Source organism: Lithobates pipiens, unplaced genomic scaffold, assembly GCF_037356315.1.
Source record: "Lithobates pipiens isolate NorthernLeopardFrog02 unplaced genomic scaffold, aLitPip1_a1.2 Scaffold_28, whole genome shotgun sequence".
Lineage (NCBI taxonomy): Eukaryota > Metazoa > Chordata > Amphibia > Anura > Ranidae > Lithobates > Lithobates pipiens.
Window position 1 is genome coordinate 84,455,421 of NW_027507789.1, and position 19,107 is coordinate 84,474,527.

At 45.1% G+C, this 19,107-nt stretch overlaps 1 protein-coding gene across 4 annotated transcripts in view; it reads right to left on the reverse strand.

Moving 5' to 3' along the window:
• Positions 1-19,107, reverse strand: part of COASY (Coenzyme A synthase) — a 639,852-nt gene that overhangs the window by 173,708 nt on the left and 447,037 nt on the right. For 3 of the 4 annotated variants that reach the window (XM_077459443.1, XM_077459444.1, XM_077459445.1), the window contains one exon: positions 10,348-10,432. In XM_077459443.1, the coding sequence (XP_077315569.1) occupies positions 10,348-10,432 (85 nt within the window). Of the gene's footprint in view, positions 1-7,905; positions 8,041-10,347; positions 10,433-19,107 lie in introns of those variants that run through there. The other variant, XM_077459446.1, reaches the window with a different exon arrangement.

Sequence of the window (19,107 nt, forward strand, 5' to 3'; positions counted from 1 at the left end):
ATATCCTTAACAACGGATGACTCATCAGCTGACAGCTAAATGTAAAGATTTTTTTTTTTAAAAAAACAGCATGTCCCCACCCAAATGCATACCAGGCACTTCAGGTCTGGTACGGATTTTTTTTTTTCAAATTAATTTTTATTGAATTTCACAATGGACAATAGGAGAAAATACAATTCCATCGGTTGCAATCTTAACATATCATAACAGAAATTGCCAATAACAACAATAACATCAGCACATATATATATATATATATATATACATATATATATATATATATATATATATATAATTAGTAGAAAACAGGGAGCAGAGGTATGTGATCTAGTAGTGTGCCACGTAATAATTTTAGTAAAGGTTATTGGGGTAGGAGATAGGGTAGGAAGGGGGGGGAGTAGGAGGGGGTAGGAATCTTGAGAACAAAGTTATATGGTAAGTAAATCATCAATTACAGGAATAATAGCAAGAAAAAAGAAGTCATCAAGAGGAAGATCAGTCTTAGATTTGTACCCTCTGTGCCATGGGAGCCATTTGGTCTGGGTTTTAGTATATGAGGCGAGGCCTCTTGAACCTAAAAGTTCATAGGTGTAGTGTGAATGGACCAGTGTGGTGACGTCAAGGATAGTAGGCAAGTTTGGTGATTTCCAGTTAGAAGCAGTCTAGTTGCTAGAAGGATATAAGTAAGGACTGTATGGAATGCGTGAGGGATATCGTTCGGAATTATGTTGAGTATAGCGAGTTGCGGTGTCAAGAATATAGTGGTATGACTTACTTCATGTATGAGTTGTGTGACGTCTGACCAGAGGGGTCGTACTTTAGGACATTGCCATAGGATGTGAAGTAGAGTACCCGTATGATTACAATTAAGCCAGCATAATGGGGTGGTGTTGGATTGGAATTTAGCTAGCCTGTGTGGAGTCAGGTACCAGCGAAGTGTGATTTTGGTCGATAGTTCCCATAAGTCTGTGCACCGTGTAGCTTTATAAATAGAATTTAGCGCTTGTTGCCATTGGGCATCAAAGAGTTGTAGGTGTGTGTCCGATTCACAGTCTAAGAAGGGTTTGGATTTGCAGAAGACGTTTTTCTCCTGTAGTAAGGGGTAGATAAGTGAGATGCCTTTAGCCGTGGAGCTATGGAAGAAATAGAAGTTCCATCATTTTGTAGGCAATGCTCCTTCTATGCGTGTGTGTGTGGTCAAACAGGAACGTATCCTGTGGTATGTGAGGAAGTCTGAAGTAGGTGCCCCGTATGTGGACTGGATCTCAGGGAATGTTTTGTGGTCTGTGAGGGTTCTAAGTTCAGTCGTGGTTGATGCGTGTGCTGTGAGCCATGTAGGGAGGGTCAGATCAGGGGATAACATTTTGAGAGTTTGTAGGGGTATCTGTATGTCTTTCATGGGGGAGGATATCCACTTACTGTTGTGTAGTATCTTCCATGCAGAGATCGATGACTGTATGGCTGGTGAGTATAGGTGTAGATTTGTCACTGAGGCTGGGGAGCTACATAGCCAACTTTTAAGGTCAGAACCTGGTGTGGCACGATTTTCTTTATCGCCCCATAGTGTGGTGTGTGGGGGGGGGGGGAGATTAGTCCATTCTTGCAATTGGGAAAGAATGGTGGCCAAGTAGTAATCCCGGATGTCGGTATATCCCATGCCACCCGCATGTTTATGTTTAATGAGCTTAGAGTGGTTGCTTCTAGGTTTTTTACCTTGCCATATGTAGTTAGTAAGCATAGATTGTAAAGAATTGAGATAGGATTTGGTTAAGGGGATGTGAAGGGTGCGAAACGTGTACAGTAGTTTGGGTAGTAGGAGCATTTTAAAGGCTGCTAGTCTGCCTGACCATGAGAGTTCGAATTGGGTCAGTTTGGATAATTCTTTAATTAGCATTTGTTTGGTGGCTATATAGTTAGACTGGAACAAGCTGGATACTGATTTGGTGAGCACGATGCCTAAATACGATATACCATGGTCGGCCCAGGGATATGCATATTGGTTTACGTAAAATATTGCTGGTAATAGCATCAAGACCTAGGTCTAAAATATAAGATTTAGTTTCATTGACCTTATAGTATGAAACCGAACCGAAGTTGGTTAGAACATGTTGTACCGAAGCCAGGGAAGTCATGGGATTGGTAAGCATCATTATGAAGTCATCTGCAAACAAATTTATTTTATATTCAATGTGACCTATTTTGAATCCTGTTATAGTGTTACATTTTCTGATATGCGCCGCCAGGGGTTCCATTATCAGGTTAAAGAAGAGAGGCGATAGGGGGCATCCCTGGCGGGTGCCATTGGTTATTGGGAATGATCGGGAGACTATTCCATCTGTGTAGACTTGTGCAGACGGAGAGGAATATAATGCCATGATTGCTGAAAATATATGGCCGTTGAATCCAAATTTATGGAGTGTGGCTTCTAGGTAAGCCCAATGGACTCTGTCGAACGCCTTATCTGCATCCAGAGATAGGAGCAGAGAAGGCGTTCTGTTGGTCTCTGCATGGTGTATTATGTTGATTAGTCTCCTCGAGGCGACATAAGTTTGTCTTCCCTTCGTAAAACCTGATTGATCCGGGTGGATTAGGGTGGGCATAGTTCGGACTAGTCGATTAGCTATGAGTTTAGCGAATATCTGTGTTGATATTGAGGAGTGAAATTGGTCTAAAGTTTTGTGGTGTGTTAGGTTCCTTCCCCGGCTTTGGTAGCGTAATTATTAGAGCTTTAAGCATTTCATTGGGAAGAGAAGAGGAGGAGGCAGCGTCATTGCACACTTGAGAGAGGTAGGGAGCCAAGGTAGTACAATTTTTTTTATAGTATTCATTGGTTAAGACATCAGGCCCTGGTGATTTATTGGTAGGTAAAGCTGATATGATGTTTTGAACCTCTAACTGGGTGAAGGGTGTATTCAGGTCGGTTAAGTGTTTTTTTTTTGATAGTGTCAGTAGATCAATTGTTTGTAGGAATGTATTAATATCTGCGAGGGAGGGTTGGTTTGTGTTAGTGTCATCTTTCAAATTGTACAGTGTTTGGTAATAATGGCTAAAAGCATCGGCAATAGCTTGAGGATCAAAAAGTTTCTGTTTTGAGGTTGGGTGGAAGGTGTGGTAGATTCTGGATTTAGCGTAGCGACCCTTAATCTTGAGTGCAAGTGCCTTCCCTGCTTTGTTGCCTGTAGTGTAGTAGTGTGCTTTGAATTTTGTGTGGGTTTTAGTGTGTGTTTCGAAGAGTACATTTCTGAGTTCCTGCCGGAGGAGAACTAACTGATCTTTTAGTTTAGGGTCTGGATTGGTTTGGTTTTGAACGTCAAGTGCATGCATCTTGGCTATAATGGTGTCTAGACGCTGTGATCTCCTCCTCTTCTCCTGTGCAGAGAGCTGCATAATGATCCCTCCGACGAATGCCTTATGTGCATTCCAGAGGACAGTATCACTGGAGACTGAGCCAGCATTTAACTTTTTCAAGATGAGTGCGTATGTAAGAAGAATGTTCGGGGGAATGATGATGTCTGCATTCGCTCTCCATAACATGTGGCGTGGGGAATTTGGATGATCCGTAACAGTGAGTGATATTGGAGCGTGGTCCGACCAGGTTATCGTACCGATGCCCGAGTCTGTTGATCTGGTTAGTGTCCATTTATCGACAAGAAAATAATCAATCCTTGTGTAGCAGTTATGCCTGTGGGAAAAAAAGGAGTAGTCTCGTTCGGTGGTATGGTGACATCTCCAGATGTCGTAGAGGTCATTGTTTCTTATGAAGGTAGTCATTGGGGAAGTTAGTCTGGAGGAGCGTGAAGAAGCATCTATTGAATTGTCCGGTACCACATTAAAGTCTCCACAAATAATGAAACATCCCTGTCGAAATTTTTCAAGCTTTTTCATCAATCTAAAGAGGCATTTGATTTGGCCAGTATTGGGGGAGTAGACGTTTAAAATAGTGTATCTGGTTTTGTCAATAGTACAGTCCAGTGCTAGATATCTTCCATCCTCATCCACCATGCTGTTGTGTAGGGTGAAGGCAATGGTGTCTTTAATCTCTATCATAACCCCATTGCGTTTGTCTGGTCCTGAGGACTTAAAGATGTGGGGGAATTGGCGGTTAGAACAGAGAGGCTCATCTGACTTTTTAAAGTGTGTCTCTTGGAGACATAGGATGTCACACTTGGATTGAATGGCAGTCGTCCACATGGAAGACCTTTTCGCTGGATGGTTAAGCCCTTTTGTATTAAGTGAGAGAAATTTTGGCATATTGTATAGCAGGCGTGGGCCTTAGGTGTAGTAGTTGGTACTTACGGTAGGTGAGAGTCTCTTTACGGTGTCAAATGGTTCCTGGAGGCGAGTTCCTGTAGGTATTGCAGGTAGATTTCTCAAGATGGAGGCAAACCGGAGAAGGAGAGGGTGGAGGGAAGAGGGTAGAATAGAATACTGTGTTAACTGTAAGCAGAACAGTAAAAGAAATGGTATAAACTGTAGCTTAAAACAGCCTGAAAACACTAGGCTGTGTCAACTGAGTGGGGTAAAAGTTTGTGGTGAACACTGCACAAGCAGGGCACCGACTGGAGTAAGCATAGCATAAAATGAATGAGCATCGCCTGTAGAGTGACTTCAGCGAGCATTAGGAGGTTGTTTAGCATAGAGGGGTTGGGAAGGTCCTCTGCGGGTGTTGGACAGTGCGGCAGGCTCTTCCGGGTTGATTTCCCATTGTTGTAGGAGCTTTATGCCTTCAGGGACTGATGTGATGATGTGTTTTGTTCCATTTCTGGTGACGATGAGTTTAGTTGGAAATCCCCATTGGTAGGGGATCTTGTGGTTAAACAGTGGTTTAGTAATGGTATTTAGCCGTCTGCACAGTTGTCTAGTATGCTGAGACAGATCTGCAAATAGCTGCAAGTCAGTAAACGGTTCAGGCAGCTTGTTCAGATGTCTGGTCTTGAACAGTAGCTGATCTTTAGCGTGGAAAAAATGGACCAGCATCAAGACATCCCTGGGTATGGTTGCTGCAAGGTGTGGCGGCTTGGAAATGCGGTGTATGCAATCAATTATGGTCTCCATAGGCGACAGGTCTGGTAATATAGTGGAGATCATTTTTCTGAGGTCATGAGGCAAGACCGATTCGGGTATACCCCTGATTTTGACGTTGTTACGTCGAGAGCGGTCTTCAAGGTCCGCCATTTTGGATTTCAACCATTGTTGTTCATCATGCGTGTGATCTTGGGCATCCACAAGGTCATTGACAGTGTTAGTCAGGTCACCCATATGATGTTCAACACGTTGGATTTTTTGTCCTAAGTGCAGCATATGAGATGAAAATTTAGTAAACATGGATGCCATCTCAGTATGTATGGAAGATTGTAAGGAGATGAGCATCTCCTTCATGGTAGTGTCCAGAACAGGCTGGTCAGAAGTGGGGAAGGCCGCAATGGCTGAAGGCTGATGTGAGATTGAGAGGGATGCAGGGCTTACCTCAGAGTTGGGCCCCGCAGAATCCAGTCGCATCCGTGCCTTTGCTGGGCTATTACTGGCCGAGGAGGGAGTATACTGTGTAGATGATTCAGGAGAATGCTGCTGAGAAGATATTGCAGGCTCGTCTGCATCAGGGAGGTCTGTGAAAGCAGATGATTCTCAAGCAGGGCCGCAGGCGCCATCTTGGATTTCTGTGTCCGGCGGCTGATTAAAGTAATCAGTCAGTTTATTCGGCGGCCGGAAATCTTTACGTTTGCCTGGGACATAGCTGGGTCTTGCGGCAGTCTCCCCATGTAATTAGGGGTTTGTAGAGGCAGTCTGAGCGGCGATGTCTCCGTTATAGAGTCAGGTCGGTGCAGGAGCTGAGGAGTTTGACGTCCATCATGCTCGGCGGTTAGCCACGCCCCCCTCTGGTACGAATTTTAAGGGGAACTGCACACCAAAGCACCTTGTCCCCATGTTGACAGGGACAAGGGCCTCTTCCCCACAACCCTGGGCAGTGGTTGTGGGGGTCTGCCAGCAGGGGGCTTATTAGAATCTGGTAAAAAAATCTTAAACAAAACAAAATAAAAAATAAAAACCGTGTGGGGTCTCCCCTAAAACTCATAACAGACCATAATTCAAGCATGCAGCCCGGCAGGTCAGCAAAGGGAGGGGACGAGTGAGCGCCCCCCATCCTCCTGAACCAGGCCACATGCCCACAACATGGGGGGTCTGGTATGGATTATTGGGGGGCACACCTTTTTTTTGGTGTGGGGTTCCCCTTAATAGCCACGTCAGACCCATTAGGGAGACCCCATTGGGCCGTTTTTTTTATATTTTCTAATTGCTGGCGTGTTTTCTTTACACCTGTTGATTCATTATTTAAACTTTACCACAGTAGTTATGTACTTCACAATTCTTAGTGAATTGAACATTTGCAAAATAGTTTCCGCATGCATTATTTTACTGCATTTTTTCCTTTGTTATTTAACTCTTAGTGATTTGACTCCTATATTAGGACTTTTTTCTTTAGGATAATTTACAAACTTTCCTGTGTTAGCGTTAGGTAATCTCGATGCATGTCTGGTTGGGCCCACGTTCTGAACCCCCCCCCCCCTTTCCCATCCCTATATGGTGGGGTGGGGTTATTGATGGCGACCTTCTTTCTTCACTTGTTTTTATGAGAAATACATTCGCTCTCATTATTGGGTACTACTTTATGAGTACAATGTATGAAAACTGAACCTTGCATTCCATGGTTCCATTTTGTATATTCTAATACATTTTGGTTTTCACTAAAGCTAACAGACTGTCTGCAGAGTTATCCCTGAAGAAGGAGCTATTTTCTTCTAAAACGTGTCAGATACCTTTATGTGATCTCTGAACGTGTAACGATTAATGTAACAATATGTTTAGGTATATGGTATCCTTGTGATTTTGTGGCAATCCCATTACCTGAATTTTTTATGTAACTTGTACAAAATTATTCTATTATGGAATTAAAATAAAATGTACACATTTTTAAATATCATGTTTTTTGAGCCATTAAAGTTCCACCTAATGGGCAAATATGTTTTTATACTGTAATATAGGGATGTTGGCCAGTAATGCAATGAACTTCCAATCAATTTCATTGGTCAGAATTTTTATTTATCCTGGCTACTGAAATGACTAAATGCTGAAGTGCAAAACGCGCATTTAGGCACGTTTAGCAGCATCAAGTGTCTAAAGCTGCCAAAACACTGCTGCTCCTGGACGCACTGGCAGTGAGTCTTTTTCCTGCCTCTAAACGCTGCTAAAAGTATATGGGTGCATAAACAAATAGGCCAACATGCTAACATGCAGGAGAGTTTAGAGGCAATGTGTCATCATCACAGGGTTATGCCACACTAAATACAGTACAGTGTAAAATCACTAACAGTGATTTTCAGTTACTGACAGCCAGAATGCACTCCCTTCTTGACCCTGCCATGTTCCCAATGAGTCGGGACACTCCAGATGGACTTGGGTTCAAAGTTTATCTTATACCTCTTGCCAAAAACCTTGGAGTCTAAGTCTTTTCTTGGGGTAGTTTCTGGGGTCCTGCCACTTCTGAGCCACTGTAAACGCAGTTTGGTGGCAAAAAAGCAAAATTACAGATTTCAGTCATTGACAGTCAGAATAAGCTTCATGCCTGGAAGCAGCAACTCATGTGTTAATAATTAGGTAACAAAGTATAGCGCGTGACCAGTGGTGTGAATCGGGTCTTCCCCCTCAGACGGAGTACTAAGTGGCTGAATTTTTAAAAGCAAGTTTGAAAGATTTACACTTTAAAGTAACAATCAGAGATACAGGGTAACCTGTAACTTTCCGCAATGGTGGACTGAGTCCAGGCTTCACCCGTCACAGTGGGCATACTGCTGAAGTTTAACCAGGCAGGATCCAGTATACAAAGCAACATTACGAGGTTTCAGCGATCAAGATGAACTGCTTCTATTGTGGTATTAGAAGGCAGTGAAGGACATAAGTAATGATGGAAGGACCAAAGAATAAAATAGTTAAATCAAAAGTGATTTCTCTGCAAAGGAGAACAGGTCCATCAACCTGGGACACCTGCAAAAAAAAAAAAAAGGAGGATTTACTGAGTGGAGTACAGTTTTAGGGAAGGTGCCCAGGAGATGTATCCTCTAAAGCAGGGATATGCAATTAGCGGACCTCCAGCTGTTGCAGAACTACAAATCCCATGAGGCATAGCAAGACTCTGACAGCCACAAGCATGGCACCCAGAGGCAGAGGCATGATGGGACTTGTAATTTTGCAACAGCTGGAGGTCCGCTAATTGCATATCCCTGCTCTAAAGCTTTGCAGGGGTCCAATTACCTGTAGGTACGAGCCTATAACCAAGGGTCTATGAATACTTTGCCTGTGTCCTGTACAATATGAATAGGATATCACAATTATGCTAATGTCAGAAGTCCCTGTCAATGTAAATTGAATCCGATTTCCATGTAATACGTTGTGTGCAGATTCCAGATATTGCCTCATGCACATGATGGGTGGGGCTGCTTCATGGCTTTGTTCTGCGCATTCACTTTTTTGATCTATATATTTCCAAGCCAATTAAAAATTTCAAGAGGAGTTAGAGCTAAAGAAAAAATACAAGTTTTCAACAACGTGTAAATGCAGGAGGTTTAACCACTTAAAGTGGTTGTAAAGTAATTTTTTGACTTTTACCTACAGGAAAGCCTATAATAAGGCTTACCTGTAGGTAAAAAAATATCTCCTAAACCTGTATGGCTTAGGAGATATTCCCCTCGCAATGCGCTGCTGACTGCAGCGGCGCATGCGCACAGGGGATTCTCAGCTGGAAGCCCGGCAGAAGCTGGACCCTGCCTGGAAGAAATCTCCCGCGCGCATGCGCAGGAGTGATGATATCGTGGCTCCGGCCACTCACAGTTTTGAAGCCGCGATACCCGAAAGAAACATGTTAGCTCCCTCGGCGTGGATTGGGCCAGACGTCGGGCCTCGGTCTAAGGCAAGTATTTCAGAATGAGCTAGTATGTGGTGCATACTAGCTCATTATGCCTTTTCCTTTGCAGGGGAGAAAAAAATAAATTCAGCGGGTTTACAACCGCTTTAAAGTCTAAATCTTTTTCTGACACTTCTATCTTAAATCAATATTTTTTGCTAGAAAATTACTTGGAACCCCAAAACATTATATATATATATTTTAGCAGCGACTCTAGGGAATAAAATGGCTATTGCTGCAATATTTTATGTCACACTGTATTTACCCAGCGGTCTTTCAAATGCAATTTTTGGGGAAAAAATTCACTTAAATGAATAAAAAAAAAAAAAAAAAGACACAGTAAAGCTAGCCCAATTTTTTATTTTATTTTTTTTATGAGAAAGATGATGTTACGCCGTAAGAATCGTGAGAAAATCATGATCTATCTTCTAAGCAAAAAAAAATATTATTCTAATTTTAGCCAGAATCGTGCAGCTCTAAAAGGAGTGTGAATCTCATCGACACTTTAAAAGAACTTCTGACACTTTGGTATAACAGTCTTTCTGTGGGTGGTAGACAGCAAGGAACCTGAAGTAAGTGTGGATTTCTTACAGAGAAACAAAGGCTCAGATTACCATAAAAGGAATTGGGGTGGATGGATGCTCTACAAATATGCCTGGAAGAACAAAAGCACTATGCATGTAGCCTATGTGCCCTTTAGGCATTTCACTGCTAATTTTTAAGTTAAAAGAGAAGTGTAGGATTAAAAAGAAAAAACACTCATATTAACCTGATCACTCAGTTCCCAGTCTTCAGTGAGCAGAGCACCGGTGACTGACAGTCACCAGCTTTCTGATCCCCCAGCGCTCACTGTAGCCGTGGGCTGTGAAGGGGGCAAGAGCAGCTGGCTCAGGCTCACACAGCAGCAAGCTGAGAGGCTGAGCCTACTGCTGGTCAGGTATTTGGATGGATCCCAACTTAAAAGTCGGGATCTCGGCAGAAAATGTCCCAGCTCTGTGACATCAACCCGATAGCAGACTTTAACCGGTTATCAGCTGAATACAGGTCAGAGGAGTGCAGAACTAAATGCACTCCTGTGACCTACAGGAGAAGTATGGCCAAAAGAGCTTTGGTTATACCTCTCCTCTGAGAGGGCATCACCACAGAGCACCGCAATCACAGTGTAATACTGCTTAAAGCAGTGCTGATGTCATAACATCAGTGCCACTCTTTGCATCAAGGTCCGGCCATTACTGGTAGTAGAAAAGGAAAGTATGAGAAAAAATACAGCCAGTTCCTGGAGTTGGCTAGAGTTTATCAGAAAAAGAGGCAAAATATCCGCCACATGCTATATTGGGCAATGATCACCCTACATGCATCTCCCAACAAGGGAGCAAAATAGTAAAGCTTACCTTTGGTAGCTGCTTCTTCAATAGCCTCTTTAGCCAATGCTGCAATTGCTGGCCACACTATATCTGTTAGACGCTTTAACTGGTCCTGACAAGCAAGAGAGTGTATATTAAAAATACAACTTTTAATACATACAAAAAGTTTTTTTTTTTTTTTTTAATACTTATTACAAATAACACCTTCATGATGAAAAAATATAATTACCGATCACAAATATGGTTTACCATTATAGAAATTCCTGAAGACTATTACCTATCCATTCATCCAATTCCTTTTTTTATATAATTAGGTGTTTAATGGACAAAGTCATGCTGAACTTATGCTAGCCCAACGGTGGCTGAACGAGAGAAACCACTCAATTTGCCCAACCACGCTAAAAAGTATGTTTCTTGCTTAAAGTTCAGCAGTAAGACACAGCTCACTGTTGTCTTATTATCTTTTAAACACCAGAAATAATTAAATTACCTCTCCATGACTGATTTTAGATAACAGTAACAAACAGTTCCTTAACATTCAACTTATCCTTTTTGCTTTGTTTCCCTGAAGTGGAGCTTGTACGATTCATTACAAAATATTTCTAATATTAAATTCAAATAAATGTTTTTACAGAGCACACATATGAAGTAGTTTATAACGAAGCTTCCATGTTTGTGAAAACAAAGGGAAAGATTTCTGATTACATTCCTTTGAAATTGTGACATCTTATTATGTCTCCGAAGACTTGACACAACCACTCAAACAGAGCTGTGTAGTGACCATGTGTAGTGATGGCCGAACGGTTCGCCCGGCGGTCGTTTCGCTGCAAATTTCGGCTATTCGCGGTCCGCCCGTTCGGCGGACTATTGGCGCCGTTCGCCCGGCGGACTTCCATGTTTACTGTGTAAAAGAACTTTGACCTATGACACATCCATCATGGGGTACAGGACAGCCAATTGAGACATTACAGCACATGGACACTTGGACACACCCCCTAACTTATAAATAGACCCGATCCGGCGGCCATTTTACATTCTTTCTTCTGTCACTATAGGGAGAGGTTGCTGTGTGGAGCAGGGAGAGATTACAGTGACCCAAATCGCTAGCTATTTGGTATACAAAAGTTCTTTTCAGGACTGGTATAGGTGTTGGGTGTAGTTCAGGATAGGCAGTGCTGTGCTAGTGATTGTTGCAGCAGCCTGAGTGTCTTTTGTCAGTTTAGAGAAAGGGACAGGACGGTGTGTGCTGCAGGGACAGCCAGTTTAGTCATTAGCTGTTACTATCAGGTCCACAAAAGTGCTATTTCAATTATTGTTCCAGTAGCCTCTGTTTTGTCAGTTTATATAGGGACAGCCAGGAAGCAGTGTGTGAGGCAGTGAGGGTCAGTTTAATCAGTAGCTGTTACTATTAGTTCCACAAAGGTTCTTTTCAGGACTGGTATCAGTGGTATGGTAATAGGCTTGTACACGTATAATATTCTTTCTTCCAAATATAGAAAGAATATTATACTTGACTGCTGCCCTTCTGCTGCAGTCTGCTAATCATTCACAACCCACTTGTTCCACAAAGCTCCTTATAAGGACTGGTAACTTGGTCTGTCTAGGGTGCTACAGTACATAGGGTTGAGTGAGGTACAGTCTGCTACTCTATAAGGACTGGTATAGGTCCACAATACATAGGGTTGAGGTGCACTACTGCTGACCGCTGCGCTATACTGCAGCAGTCCATCGGTATAGGGACTGATGTACAGTCTGCTAATCACTCACACACAACCTACTTGGTCCACAAAAGTCCTTATAAGGACTGGTAAGGTATAGGGTACTACAGTACATAGGGTTGAGTGAGGTACAGTCTGCTACTCCATAAGGACTGGTATAGGTCCACAATACATAGGGTTGAAATGCACTACTGCTGACCGCTGCCCTATACCGCAGCAGTCTTTCATCGGTATAGGGACAGAGTTTTGTCACAGGGTCATTTAAAAAATGACAGGCAGAGGAAGAGGCAGGCCCTTCCGCAGGGGTGGTAGGGGTAGGGCAGGAGCAACAGGCTTGAGCCAAAGTGGGAAGTTGCAGAAGGTGCGTTCAATTACTTTAAAGGACGCACCAGACTTGGTTGAGTGGCTCGCTCAGCCTTACTCTTCTGCACCCTCCTCATCCTCTCGATCTGCACCCTCTTCTTCACTCTCTGCTATGTGCACCCCCAAAGACACTACCACCAACAACACCACCACCATCACCACCACCACATACCTTCCGCTTGAGTCACAGGAATTATTTTCCGATCCATATTAAGACATTTCTGATGCGCAGCCACTCTTGGTATTGGATCAGGAAGAGGAGGCAGCAACAACCGCTACTCAGCAGTCTGACGACAGTACCCAGATCAGCCCAAGGAGGAGGTTGGTCCCCGGTTTTGCTGCCTACTCCGAGATCTCTACTTATAGCAGTGGGGAAGGTGACGTTGATGACGTGTCTAGTGATGTCATGTGGGTGCCCACAAGAGAGGAAGAGGAGGGGAGTTCAGAGGGAGATATGGACCAGCAGATAGGGAGAAGCAGGAATAACTTACATTGCACAGGAGGGACAAAGCAGACTGCAAATTTATCAGGAGCGAGTCATCGACCATGTACGGTCACATCTGGCGCTCCCAGGACACCAGCACATGGCTCTGCAGTGTGGGCTTTTTTTAACGTGTCCGCTGCTGACAATAGCGTTGCCATCTGCAATCTTTGCAGTCAACGCATTAGTCGCGGTAAGCACAACACTCACCTAGGGACGACCGCCTTAAGAAGGCACATGAGCAGCCATCACCGAGCCGAGCGGGAGCAACGGAACACACAAAGCCACACTGCAGGCTCTCACCGTCCAGCCTCGTCTTCTACTTCTCCTTCTCCTCTCTCCTCACAATTGTCCTCCACTCCACCTTCCATCACGCCAAGCTCACGTTTTTCTGCAAAAAGGCAGGCTTCCATGGGCCTAATGATCGAGTGTAAAAAAAAATGATGACGCCGGCTAACCCTCTTGCCCAACGGTTGAGGGCTGGCTTGTCAGAACTGATAGCCCGCCAACTACTGCCATATAAACTGGTGGACTCGGAGGCCTTTTGCAAATTTGTGGCCATTGGAACACCACAATGGAAGGTCCCAGGAAGGAAGTATTTCTCAGAGAAGGGCATCCCAGAGCTATATGGCCATGTTCAGCGGCAAGTGAATGTATCTCTGGCACACAGTGTCGGTGCCAAGATACATCTGACCACAGACACGTGGTCTAGCAAACACGGGCAGGGAAGGTATATCACTTTTACTGCCCACTGGGTGAACCTTCTGATGGCCGTCAAGCATATAACCCGTGGCACCCATGTAGATCTGGTTTTACCGCTACGGATTGCATGCAGGCCTGACTCTTCTTCTTCTCCTCCTCCTCCTCCATCCTCCTCCCTCTCCTCCTCGGCTGACTCCTCCTTTTCCGCTGCTAGCGTCTCTTCCGCTGCGCCGCCCAAGCTCCCCAGAACCTATTCGACATGCCGGGTGAGACGTTGCCATGCCGCGTCTGTTGTGCCTGGAAGCCAAGAGCCACACTGGCCCGGCACTCCTTTCAGCTTTGCGTTCACAGGCAGATCAGTGGCTAACACCGCTCAATTTCACAGTTGGTAAAGTGGTGTGTGACAACGGTGCTAATCTGCTTAGCGCATTGAAACAGGGTAAATTATGCACGTGCCATGCATGGCACACGTCTTAAACTTGGTCATGCACCGATTCGTTGTCAAATACCCTGGGGTCCAGGACATCTTACGGCAGGCAAGCAAAATCCCGGCCCATTTCAGAAGATCTTACACGGCCATGGCTCGCCTTGCTGACATTCAGCAGCGACACAATCTGGCGGTCAGACGTCTTATTTGCGATTGCCCGACGCGATGGAACTCAACCTTCTATATGCTTGATAGGCTGCTCCAGCAGAAACGTGCAGTTAACGTCTACCTGTATGAACTCTGCGGCAGAACCGGTTCTGGGGAGCTGGGTTTTTTTTCACCGCGCCAGTGGCTGCTCATGCGCAACACATGCAGACTTCTGTGCCCATTTGAGGAGATCACCAAACTGGTCAGTCGCAGCCATGGCGCCATCAGTGACATGGTACCTTATGCCTTCTTTATGGAGCATGCATTGCGTTGTGTCATTGATCAAGCTGTGGAGGAGCAGGAGCGGGAAGATGAGGAAGTGGCAATACTGGATGAATTCCCAGGGGGGGGCTACTCTGAGACAAGTGAACAACAGGAGTCTGAAGAGGAGTCAGAGGAGGATGGTGCCGGGGCGGATGAGGAGGAGCAAGAAGAGCATGCTTTAAACCTTTCCGGGATCCCTGTTGTGTGTGGATGGGGAGAGGAGAATGAAGAGGACGACATTATCCTGGATGATGAGCAGGAGCCAGGCCACCACACCGCTTCCACTTTAGTGCAAATGGGGGCCTTCATGCTCCAGTGTTTTAATAGGGACCCCCGTATAAAAATCATAAGGGTCAAGGACCAGTACTGGGTGGCAACGTACTTAGACCCCAGGTACAAACACAAAATGGCGGAAATGTTACCGCCGTCACAGAGGGCTGTCAGAATGCAGCACTTCCAGGCCTTGCTTCGAGAAATGCTGCATTCTGCTTTTGCGTGCTCTGGCAGAGGAGCAATTCCCACTCCCAGAGAAGGAGTTGCGGGTACCAATCCAACAGCGCCTGCAAGAAGAGGCCGGTTTGAAGATGTGTTGGTGACTTCGGATGTGAGGTCATTCTTTCAGCCGACCCATCGACAGGTGTCATCCGGATCCAGCATCAGGGAACGCCTAGACCGTCAGGTGTCCGACTACATCGGGTTAACGGCCGATGTGGACGCTCTGAGGAGTGATGAACCCCTGGACTACTAGGTGGGCAGGCTGAACCTCTGGCCAGAGCTTGCCCAATTTGCAATCGAACTGTTGGCTTGCCCCTCATGCAGTGTCCTGTCCGAAAGGACGTTCAGCACAGCAGGGGGGATCGTGACCGATAAGCGTACTCGCCTAGCTCACGACAGTGTTAACTACCTCACATTTCTAAAAATTAATGAGGCATGGATCTCGGAGGAATTCAACACATGTGACCAGTAGACCATGTATATGTCTATAAACATTTTTTTTAATCGAGCACAGAGACCTTCTTTCTTCATTTGGCTCACTTCCTTGTCCAAAAAAAGCACACCGTACTATATGCCCGTACCCTCCTCTTTGAAGAGGTTGAGCGGTGTCATATTTCTACTGGGGCTGCTTATTATGAGGGGCTCTCACCATCCCTGTGCTGTGCTGACATCCTCCTGGGGCTGTACCTCTGCTGTGCATATTATGAGGGGCTCCCACCATCCCTGGGTTGTGCCGACTTCCTCCTGGGGCTGTACCTCTGCTGTGCATATTATGAGGGGCTCCCACCATCCCTGTGCTGTGCTGACATCCTCCTGGGGCTGTACCTCTGCTGTGCATATTATGAGGGGCTCCCACCATCCCTGTGCTGTGCTGACTTCCTCCTGGGGCTGTACCTCTGCTGTGCATATTTTGAGGTGCTCCAACCATCCCTGTGCTATGCTCATGAGGGGCTCCCACCATCCCTGTGCTGTGCTGACTTACTCCTGGGGCTGCTTATTATGAGGGGCTCCCACCATCCCTGTGCTATGCTGACATCCTCCTGGGGCTGCTCATTATGAGGGGCTCCCACCATCCCTGTGCTATGCCGACTTCCTCCTGGGGCTGCTTACGGTGCAGGTGTCAGTGCTGTATGTCACGCTGCTGGTGATCATCTCTTGCGCCCTCTTCTTTGCCTACCCTGGTCCCTGACCTTCCCTCTCCTCGATTGCCTTCATGCGCTCCACAGTCCTGAATTGTCACAACAATTTCCCATATAAAAAAAGAATGCTTGTAGTTGTCGATCCCAGATTCACCTCATACATGTGCTATGTCATTGGCCATGTGATGGGACTATGTTTGCACAGCTATTATTTTGTGGCTGCAAATTTGACCTGTAGGTTTGCAAAGTTCACCTCCCATTGAAGTCAATGGGGCCCGCCGCGAACGTTCCGGTTCGAGAACTATCGGCCGGGCTCGCGAAACGTCCCGTCGGAAGTTCGTCCATCACTAGCCATGTGCAGGTCAGTTAATCTCCTAAAGAAGAACTGAACTAAAACCCTACCTGAGGAATGTCGATTTGTGAGAGCTTTAAATAAGAGTATAAACTCTGACCCAATTTGTCACATGCTTTCTTGGGCATATCAATTGCTGCTATAGTAAGCTTTACAGGCCACCCTCCCTTTCTTGGATCAATGGGAATTAGATCTCTGTATCACACGGACCCTGGAAGACTGATTTAAAAAAAAATCTTACATTGGAGGTCAATTTAGAGTGAAATAATGACTTTAAAAATGCAGTACAAATAACGAATGTGGTAGATCTTTTTTTAATACAAACGTTTTATTGAAGAAACCCTGAAATCAGACTGAGACAGAAGTACAGTTAAATCACACTTGTTTAATAATAAAAGTACATTAGAACAAAGTCAAAACATAGCCAAAGTTCGGTAAACAGAACCGATAGTTAGCCAAGCCAGAAGATCAGGGATCAGTGTAGTAGAACAGCAAGCAGGGAAGCCTTGGGAGAATGGTAAGTCTGGAGCATGGCAATATGCAGATTCTCTGGGACAAAGAAATAAGGTTTCTCAGGAGCAGCAAGAATTTTGTCACCCAAAGGAGAAGCGAGACTGGTGTGAATCGTAGCCAGAATAAGGATCAGGAGGAATCACAGGAACCGGAACTGACTCCATCTTGGAAGTGGAGGAAAATTGTTGTGACAAGGCGTCAGCCCTTACATTCTTAGTGCCGGGTACGAATGAGGCAATGTAATTGAAACTTGAGAAGAAAAGAGCCCATCGCGCCCTTCTGGGAGAGAGGCGTTTAGCCTCAGACAAAAATTTGATATTCTTATGGTCATCAGTAAGAATGAGAACTGGCACAGTGGCACTTTCGAGATGTCTCCATTCTTTCAGCGCTAAAATGATCCCCAACAGCTCTCTGTCACCAATCTCGTAATTGTACTCCACATGAGACAATTTCTTGGCAAAGTAGCCACAAGGATGCATAGCGCTTTCAGAGGTAGGATGTTGAGACAGAATGGCCCCAACACCAGTCTCAGAAACATCAACCTCAAGGATAAAAGGTAATGTAGGATCAGGATGTGCCAACACAGGAGCAGAAACAAAAGGCAGCCTTGAGACTCTCAAAGGCCTTAACTGACTCCGGAGACCAATTATGTTCCTTTCTGGTCACATCAGTCAGGGGCTTGACCAGAGACGATAAGTTACAAATAAACTTCCGATAATAGTTGGCAAAGCCCAGAAAACGCTGCAGAGGGCGTTAACCTACGGGTTGAGGCCACTGTAGGACTGCTGAAAGTTTCTCTGGGTCTATTGAAAAAAACAGCAGTGGAAATTACATATCCCAGGAATTTAACCTGTTCATGATGGCATTTGCACTTCTCCAATTTACAATAGAGATTGTTCTCTCATTTTCTGAAGCACACCACAGGCATCTGTGTGGTGGCTCTCCAGGGACTTGGAAAATATGAACATATCATTGAGATAAACCACCACACATAACCAACAAATCTCCTGGAAAACTGCCGGGGCGTTACAAAGGCCAAAAGGCATTACGAGCTACTCATAATAGCCTTTTCTGGTATTAAATGCAATTTCCAATTGTCACCCTCCTTCACCCTCATGAGATTGTATGCCCCTTGTGACAGACCTATCCGGGACAGAGGCTGTTGGAAGGGACAGAATGCGAGCCTCTTGCCTTGCGATTATGGGCCCTGGCTGTTGGGGGAACGGTGCTCTTTGTGAGATAATGTCATCAACTCCAGCCACCTGTCGTGTAAATGAGTCTAGTATGGCTTGTAAAGAATATTCACACGTTGTTTGTGCTAATTAACCCTGTGTTTATGTTTATGGTAATGAATAGTCAATCAGTGAGCTAGGAGACAAAGTCTTACCCTGAAAAGTCCTCTCTCTCAGACAACTAGTCAGTGTTGATTTAGATAATTAGCTCAGGTTAATTCTGTTTCTGGCTACAGTTGTATTGTTAGAATAAATGATCAGGAGGGGGACCTCCTCTTCTACTGTATTATAAATACTTGTCATTTTGGTTCTAATAAATCAGTCCATGTTGAGCAGCTAAGCAAGTGTTGTCTTGTTTTGTCCTTTTAAGCGGTTGGAATATCTGATATCCATATTCAGGCTGGGAGGAGGTGGCATATGACGAAAGCACTCAATCGGAGTGTGGGATTGGATCAGTCACATTGTTGGCAAGCAGTGGGATGCTTCCTACAGTCTGGGACATCCAAACCTCCACCTGGATCCAAGGTCTAGATAGCAGGAGAGGAGGAGAGGTACAGATACCAGCCGCCATGGAAGAGGAATTCAGAAGGAGGTTGCGAGAGATGCAGCTACAGCACAGAGGACCAGTATCAGAGCAGGTCCTGCTGGGATGGTTTGATTCTATTCGCTACGAACTGTGGAAAGAAGTGCTAGCCTGTGAGCAGCGTCACCAGGGAAAAGTTTTCTCCTCCAACCAGGAAAGGTACTGGTCGCAGTATGGATTGCGGGTGCTGTTTTTGGGAGAAAAACCGCACAAGGAGCAGACAGCTGAATTAAGCAGGCTGGTCTGGGCAGAGATAAAGCTGGATGAGAGTTACAGAGCCCTCCGGTGGCATGTATCCCAAGCATGTCCCT